At 39.6% G+C, this 9036-nt stretch overlaps 2 protein-coding genes across 2 annotated transcripts; one reads left to right on the top strand and one right to left on the bottom strand.

Moving 5' to 3' along the window:
- The first annotated feature begins 1532 nt into the window (after positions 1-1532).
- LOC115420399 (uncharacterized) lies at positions 1533-6228 on the top strand. Its single transcript, XM_030135635.1, has 4 exons — positions 1533-1610; positions 2602-2715; positions 3099-3200; positions 4369-6228. The coding sequence occupies exons 1-4, from the start codon at positions 1533-1535 to the stop codon at positions 5410-5412; spliced, it is 1338 nt and encodes a 445-aa protein (XP_029991495.1). The 3' UTR covers positions 5413-6228.
- Positions 6229-6301: 73 nt separating this feature from the next.
- LOC115420472 (uncharacterized) lies at positions 6302-8052 on the bottom strand. The gene is made up of 2 exons (XM_030135718.1): positions 7436-8052; positions 6302-6677 (listed from the first exon to the last, which is right to left on the bottom strand). The coding sequence occupies exons 1-2, from the start codon at positions 8006-8008 to the stop codon at positions 6351-6353; spliced, it is 900 nt and encodes a 299-aa protein (XP_029991578.1). The 5' UTR covers positions 8009-8052; the 3' UTR covers positions 6302-6350.
- Between the last annotated feature and the right edge of the window lie 984 nt (positions 8053-9036).

Genomic DNA, 9036 nt, shown 5'->3' with positions numbered 1-9036 from the left:
CTCGGCACATCTCGTAACATCACTACCAGTTTGTATTTGCCTGTTTGTGAGATACTTGGCTGCGATTCTTCCTGCCTGCCTTCTTGTGATTGATCCTGTTTGCCTGCCTTCTAAGCCTTGCCTTCCACTGCCAGTACCTCTGCCTCCTGTCTGCTTTCTCTTTTTCACTGCCTGCTACAGTATTCTGTTTTTGCCTGTCCCTCACATGTGCCTCAGCCTGATTTTCTGCCTTTCTGTGTATGATCCAGCCTGCCTCCTTAACTGAATTCTGCCTGGAAACCCAATTTTGAACCTGTCCGTCTGGTTATCTGCTTCATATCTACCCCTCACCTGTTTCAGGGGATTTCTTGTACTGACCCAAGTTCTCCTGACTACCACCGTCCGCCCATCTATTTTTGTGTCCTTTAGAACTTTAATTCTGACTCCTGGTCATGCATTTGGGTTCTCCCGTCTGTGTTCAGTCATGACAGACTGTAATGGCCTAACGAATATTAGTCACTACTTTTACAGTGTGTTCTGTCTGGTAGGGCTCAGGAAGATTACTGCTCACTGACTTTGGAGAAAAGCTCTGACTATGATGCAGTTAAAGCTGCCACTTTACAGGTTTGGTTGCCACAGGTGTACAGAAAGTGGTTTATTCATTTATACTGAAGGTGAGAAACAAACCTACGTGGACTTTGAGAAAGCAAACCAACGATCAAATAAAATGTCCTTCTCTCTTACAAAGTGAAGACAATGGAACAGCTTTGAAAGCTCATTCTTTTAGAAGAACTGATTGACCTGGGTCCTTTACATCAATATTTGACACATGTGACAACAAACCTGGGCTTAGTCAGACGTCATGTGCCCGACTGCAGCTTATTCAAAAGGCTGCTGTTTGACTTTTAACTGGTGCTACAAAATGGGACCACATCACTCCCAATTTTAGCATCAATTCACTCATTCAGAGTTCGCTTCCAGAATTATTTTAAAATTCTTTTATGTGTTTTTAAATGCCTCAATGGGCTTACTGTACTACGGAGCCCGGTAGGGGACATTGAGAAAAAAAAATTGATTAAAAAAAAAAAAATCGGGTCAAGTTTTGCGAGATCTCGCGATACTTTTGCGAGATCTCGCAATTCTTTTGCGAGATAACGCGATACTTTTGCGAGATCTCGCAATTTTTTTGCGAGATAACGCAATACTTTTGCGAGATCTCGCAATATGTAATTACTTCCGGGTCATTCAGGTCATTCAGTTGGCACAAACCGCAACGTATGTGGATGTGTTGCCAGTGAAGCTGCAATTTTCCAGTGACATTATTTATGACAAAAGACAGTTTGGTAAGTTGTTCTTGCTAGGGGCTCGGGGCCCTAGTTGTTATTCTTGTTGTGCATGTACAAAATGCAAAGCAAAACTCTTTGTAACTACAATGTTAACATACCTGATATGGCGCATGGCGCGTTAAGTGTTAAATCTCAGAGAAAGACGTCTGTTTTTGACGTATTTACACTGTTTTTAACACTTTGTCACATTTTAGAATTGTATGTTTAATGGAGGAAGACCTTGAAACTTTCCTGAAAGCGAGAGGAGTATCGGCTGAGAGCATAAATGTCATGAAACAGGACAAGGTAAGCAAAAGCTAAATTGCGTGGCGTCGGGGGTGGGGGGTGGGGGAGTGAAACAGGAAGACGCATACGTGGGGGTGCTTACTTACTTTCTGTCGTCAATTTAAACATCTATATTACATTTGTTAAAATACAACTGTTTTGTTCAGCGGAACATGGCATACCTTATTTAAATATTGCTACTTATTAATTGAGAAAACTAAGTGAATTATTTTTGATTTGTGATTTCGCAGATTGACAAGTCCGTTTTGACTTTACTTAAAGATGATCAGTTGGCAAAATACCTTAGCTCCTATGGAGACAGAGTGGCTGTTTTGGCTTTTTGCCACCAAACACAAACAACTGCAGCTGAAAAGGAATCTCTCTTGCAAAGTGTGAGAGAAAAATTAGACAATAGAAGGATAACATCAAAATCAGGTCAAAGGCTAGGGGAAAAAAGAAAAGAGACTTTTGTGCAAAGCAGTTCAATGGCAAGACCCAGAAATCAAAATGGGGAGAAAACTAGTAGAAAGATTGAAATTGGATGGCTCAATTTCTGTAATGGTAGCTACCAACAAGTCAGGACTAGACATGGTGGTGGCACCAGACATGTCACAGTAGAAAAAGACTCTACAGTTGAACAGATTTTAGCCAGGGGAAAGGATCTATTTTTCCCTAATGGACTATCAACTAAAGGGGATGCTGCAGATTTTACTTTTTCTATTCGTGACTTCAAAAAAAAACACCCTGCCTCTGATTGATACTGTTGGTTACCTTTACAAACAAACTAAGTTAGAAATGCTGCGCTCTTACATCTGCACAAAAAGTGCAGAGTTTTCAAGTGACAGTGGATCTGAACATGATGCAGTAAAGACCAACCCAGATGTTAGAGAAACACTGGAAGAAGAGCCAAAATGTGATCATGCTACTACTGATGAGGTTTGTGTCTAAATCTATACATGGATGTAAACACACATACACTCTGAAATCACAAAGATTTTATTGTTTTTTGCAGAAGCTACCAGTTCAACCACCAGCATCAAAAAGATCCAGAAGATTCAGCCCTCTGCCCGATTCATCTGAAGTGCCCACTGAAAATAGAGCTCTTAGTGATGAAGAGGATACACTGGTATGGGATGGAGAATATGGAACATTAGAAGATGATGAAGTTATAATAATAAACTGGAATTCAAACAATACTGAAACTGAGGTCATCTAGTCAAATGTATGTCTAGCAAGGAAAAGTTTTATATAATTAGTACATGTAACTGATGTAGTTGGTATTATGACATCACACAACTGGGTAACGTGACTTTTTGTAGATTTGGAGTATTTAACAATAACTTAAATCTCTTTAAGCATTGATTTATGAGATATAAAAGTAATCTAATGCTACCATGATTATGTGTTATGGTTACTATTATAGTTTACTATTGGTGTAATGATGTTCCTTGTTTTAATAGTTTCTCCATTCTCAAATTAATTTCAGTAACACAGTTTTTAATGTTACAGGTGTTGATGCACACTGATGTTGCTGTTCCAAACACCTCATCTCATGGGCAGCCTCTACTGTCGAATGAAGCTCTCCATGAAATAATGGAAACAAATGTACAGGTAAAAGACCAAAACAAAATTTGCAACATGGATCTGTTTTTAGATTATATTAACTAATAGGTAGCTTAGTAAATACAGACATTAATTTTCTGAAATTATACCTAATAAAATGCAATTTGGAATTTATTTGCAAAAAAAAAGTAACTGGTCAGATTAACAAATCTAATAATGAGTATTATGATACAGCAAATGTATCAGTATGTGTCATATGTTTCAATATGAGCAAAGTATGATGGGATTATGTGGTAAGAAATCACTATTTGGTATCATAACTTTTGCTTTTAAACATTGCTTTAAAGCATTACTTCAGCTCTACCCCAGTTTGACACATTATTACCTCCGGTTATGTATGTTGTCACCCCTGTTTGTTTGTCTGTCTGTTTGTTAGCAAAATATCTCAAAAAGTACAGGGCAGATTTGGATGAAACTTTGCATGTAGGTAGACACTGACCCGAGAAAGAAGTGATTACATTTTGGAATGTATAGGAGAAAGGTCACCAGAGTCAAAGCATGTAATTTCAAAATAGCCTCATGAAAGCGTTGCCCTTCTGGTGGAGGTATGCACTCTGCAAGCGGTTTCTTGTTTAATTATATTCACTTTCTTTCTATTTAGTATTAGATCTCTGAAAACCCCAACAGCTTTTTGTTAACTTCTAATTTTTTCAACAATTAAATGTGTTTGGGGGTTTTCAGTGGTCTCTTAATTGTTTTGCCAGATTTCCTTTGACTTTCTTCTTTGTTACACAAAACACAAAAATTAAGACCATAAATTAAAACATTTGTAGATTTTTACAAATAAATAAATATGTATTTATACTGTATAGTATCTTGGTCCTATTGATGTAATGTGTAACATTTTTACAGCAAAATCTTGCAGTTTAGTAGCCATTGAAAAGCTATATCCCTGTATTATCTTTTGCTGTTAAAAATAGTTACACAAAAGGAATGATCAGTACAGTAACAATCATCAGATGTCAATTGGATGGATAGAAAGCATAGAAACATTGTTACAGCAAGTGTTTACAATGTTAAGTGTAAACACAAAGATTAAGTAGGCATATTGATGGCAACTATGTAATTAAATGTCCATAGAATAAGCAATAACAAAACTATCATGTTGAAATTTGTCCCTATTCAAACTGACTTCTTTTCTTTTTCTATTTTCCAGCCAATCAACAGTGAAATATTTCCATCAGACGAACCAGGCTCTGCAAATCCAGAAGTACATTATATATGGGTTCATAGGGTTACCATTATAAAAGATCTGGTTAGGTACTTCTTGGATCCAAACATCACAAAGTACACTTTAAAGATGGAATTCCTGAATGAAAATGCGAGTGATGACTCTGGAGTGTCCAGAGATGTTTACTCTGAATTCTGGGAGAAGTTCCTGGAGCAGTGTGAAGGCGAGGAGGAGAGGGTACCAAGACTGAAGCCCGATACCACAAAGGAAGAATGGAAGGCAGTCGGAAGGATTTGGGCCAAAGGTTTTATAGACCATGGTATGCTGCCTGTGAGGCTTTCAAAATCTTTCAAATTGTCATCTATTCATGGTATTGACACCGTTGATGTAAATGTACTGATGTCGTCTTTCCTTAACTACGTCTCCTATAATGAAAGAAAAACTATTGAAAGGGCTTTAGAGGGTAAACTTGAGGAAAGTGATGAGGAGGACTTGCTTGATCTTTTATCAAGAATGGGTTCTCAGTGCCTTCCTCATAAAGAAAACTTGGTGTCTACCATTCAAACAATGGCTCATAAAGCCATTCTCCAACAGCCTAAATACATAATAGACTGTTTTTCCGAGGCTTTATCATATGTACAGCTGAACCTGTTAGACAAAACAAGTGTGCTATCTGTATACGAAATGAAAAGGGCTACTGGCAAAAAAGTTGCACAGCTACTTCAAACCTCAAATGAAATTCTTTCTCAACAAGAGCAGCGCACATTCAACCATATTCAGCGGTATGTAAGGAGTGCTGACCAAAAGAAGGTGGAGCAATTTCTCCGTTTCTGTATTGGCTCTTCTTCCATGTGTGTTGATAAAATAACAGTCGGCTTCAATGCAGAGAATGGTCTCAACAGGAGACCTGTTAGTCACACTTGTGCTGCTACCCTGGAACTGTCTTACATGTACAGCTCTTATCCAGAGTTCCGCACAGAGTTGGATAATATTCAGTCTAGTAATTACCTAACCATGGATATAATGTGAACAATTACAAAGCACTCACAGTGCGTACCTCCGTCAGAAGGGCAGCACCTTCATGAGGCTATTTTGAAATTACATGTTTTGATCCTGGCAACCTTTGCATTCCAGTCACTTCTTCCTTGGGTCATTGTTTACCTACATGCAAAGTTTCAGCAAAATCTGGTCAAAATTACATCTTATAACCCTTGTGACTTTTGACCTACGCATTCCAAAATCTAACATTTTCCTTGTGCCATTTGCAGCCTATCCTAAAAAATTTCAAATCTGTTCATAACTTTTCAAATTATTTTGTCCACAAACAGATAAACTAACAGATGATTACATTACCTCCTTGGCAGAGGTAAAGGTGAATAATGGGTTTACATTTTTATGTTGCTTATGTTATATTCACTGCATTTTATGAAAACTGCAAAAATGGATAGTATGAAAACTTTGAGTTATACCTTTTTTTTTTTTAAATATTTGAAAGTTTTTGAAAAACAATGTTTAATGTGTTTTCAAATGATTAACCAGGTTTGTTTTGACAGGTGACTAGCATATACTCGTAACCTAAAAATATACAATAACTGCTTGAAAGTGTTTTCATGCTACTTATTTCATGTGAATTACATTTTATTTGTTGTAAAATGTGAATGTTCCTGGAAAAACAGGTTCAACTTGTCAAATAAGTATTAACTTATTTGTTAGTTATTGATAGACAAACAGGATATGTTCAAGTCCATTTGTTACCAAAGAATGTTTACAGTGTTCAATTTACAAGCAATTTTGTATCCAAGCTGTAAATATTGATACATTGTTTAAATTCGGTCATTACAATTCTTCACAAAGGTTTTTTTTTCCATTAATTTTATTACAAAACACAAAAAAATGACAAGAATTTTTTTTTTTTTTCAAAATCTTTATTAAAGATGTAACTGTGCTCAAAATCTTGTGCATTCAACTTACAGGCATGCATTAATTTTTTCTCTTAACTGTAGATAAAGGTCTATGGCTTGATATGGGTCCCTGGGAAGATTTAGCTGATTTTCAACCATAACAAAATTACACAGCTCATAAACATCAGTATCACATGGAATGGGCTGACGGAAGACACACTGGCTTTTGCACTGCTCAACAAGGTTTCTGTCTGCTGGGGAAAGACAATCCCTGGTCTTGTATAGTTCTGGCAGTGAGTACATCAGATTTGGCTGTCCACTGGGAACATTTGGGTTGCTGGATGGTCTGATGGTGTGCGCGTCCCAAACTCTGGAGGTGTCATCCAGCTCATCCTATGAAAACAAGTTATGAACAAAATGTAATCTTAATTAATCAAATATAATAACTTCAACTTTTAACCATACAGTGGGACAAACCTGAACTCAATTAGAGATGGAAGTACTTATCAGTTAGATAGAACTAGTGATCTTTATTTGCTGTCTTATGACCCTGTGCTCAAATCTTTTGTTAAAGTAAACAATGGCTGGCCATTTTTAATGTGCATATTTCCACCTGAACATAAACTGTAGGGTTTGTTCACTCAGAGCAGGTGCAGTGTGTTGCTGGGTGTGTATGTTACAGGTAGAGCAGGGTGACCTATGACACAAGCTGCTTACAGTAGCGAAGGTTTTAAAAAATGTTTGTGTGACACTGAGCATTATCTATGCCTAAGAACACTACCCATTACCCACTGAACCATTAACATGGTTCTGACCTCAGAATTATGAGAAAATCAATACAACCTGACGTTGCCTCCCTGTTTCAGCTTGTGTGTCTTCACATTGTTAAAACTAGATGTAAAACGATTTTGTTTGCTCACAGGGACTTCATTAACAGATACTACATGTATTATTACATTTATTTTATCAACAGATATTAGATTACATTTTTATCCAAATAAATATACGGCTCATAATAGATATATGTTGTTAAGGTCATATAACAACAGTACGAGGTACCATTATGGCATTTATAATAGATAGTCCTGTATATTTAAATATCATTTGATTTTAAATGCTTTCATTGATACTGTAATGCGAAATCGACTTACTTGAATTAGTCCCATGCAGCAAAACTGTAGCACACGTTTGTCCAGAAATCCTCCATCAAAGAATCCGTTGTCTCTCAAGTCCAAAAACAAAGATATCCAGAATTCCATACATTCTTTGTGCAAGAATCCCCACCAGTTTTCTATTCTTTGATTTGCAGTGCTGGCTCCCTCCAGGTAACTATCAAGGGTTTCATCTGGGGGGTTAATGCGAAGAGCACGCTGAAAGTCTCTAACTTTTCCGTTTTCAGTTCCAAGATCACCCCTCACCGCTCTGGGGCAGCCCCCCAAACACTGCACAGCTTCAATATAGTAACCTCCAATTAGCTTGGGATCACTACTGGTGGTATATGCATTCAGCCAGATCATTTTCCTGGAGAAGCCGTCAATGAACCCATTAAGTTTGTCATAAGAATCTAAGTGCCAGATAAAGTTGGGGCCCTTGGAAAAATATTTGCGCCTTCGGAGCCATCTTGAGCGTCTCACTGCCACTCCTGTTGGATTCAGTTCTTTCAAAACAAGTCGCACATCCTCCTTTTTCACACGGAGACCATTCAATCTGCACTTAGTGTACATCCACTTATATCCATGAAGCTGTCCCGAATGCCGTAGCTGTTCACAGACAAAGTTAAAGCTGCAGTATGTAGGATTGTGGCCAAAACTGGTACTGCAATCACATTCAAAATACTGTAGAACGTGGTATCCTCACCTCCTCCCCCCAGGCTAGGGGTTGCCAGATCCAGCATGAGCATCTACTACTAGTGTTTCCTCTAATCCTTGCCACCACACTATACATTTCATACAAAAAAATTATCACCAGACTTATTCTACATAAGTGTAATATATAAAAGACCAGGACAAACGTCCTGCACACTCAAATGAAAGTTTGCGAAGATTCAGGAGATAGGGAAAAGGGAAATGAGCATTAGGTTTCACTTTTACTACCCGCCGCACGATCGCTCTAACCCCCCCACCACCACCACTGAACCACGGACGCCGAACTACCGACCCCCCCTGCCCCCCCCCCCCCGACCGAACCACGGACACTGGACTACCGACCCCCCCACCGAACCACGGACACTGGACTACCGACCCCCCCCACCGAACCACGGACACCGGACTACGGAACCCCCCCCCCCCCTTCCGGACAACCGATCCCCCCCCACCCGCGAACCACAGACGCCGAACTACCAACCGACTCCCCCCCCCCAACCACAGACAGCGGACTACCGACGCCCCCCCCCCCCCGACCGAATCACGGACGCCGAGCTACCAAACCCCCCCCGACCGAACCACGGACCAAACACCCCCCCCCCCCCGTTCGGATACCACACCGCTAAATGAACAGGTCACTTCCACAGAAAACACTGAACTACAAGGAGCTACCATGGCAAGAGACAAGTCCTACACCGGTACCCGGTCTGTTCACCAGTCCCGGACCGGCAGTCTCTTCACCGGGGCCAGGAGAAGAGACTGCTGCCCGGCCCAAGGACAAGGGACCAGGTGAAGAGGCCGCGACCCCGGCTCTCAGTGGCTCTTACCGGTGGTCAGACTGAGGCAGGGCCAGCGTCAGTCTTCAAATCCTTCTCCTCTTTCAGTCGTCT

The sequence above is a fragment of the Sphaeramia orbicularis genome, chromosome 6 (assembly GCF_902148855.1).
Source record: "Sphaeramia orbicularis chromosome 6, fSphaOr1.1, whole genome shotgun sequence".
NCBI lineage: Eukaryota > Metazoa > Chordata > Actinopteri > Kurtiformes > Apogonidae > Sphaeramia > Sphaeramia orbicularis.
Note: the sequence above shows the minus strand (reverse complement) of the source record. Positions and strands in the feature narration are given on the sequence as shown.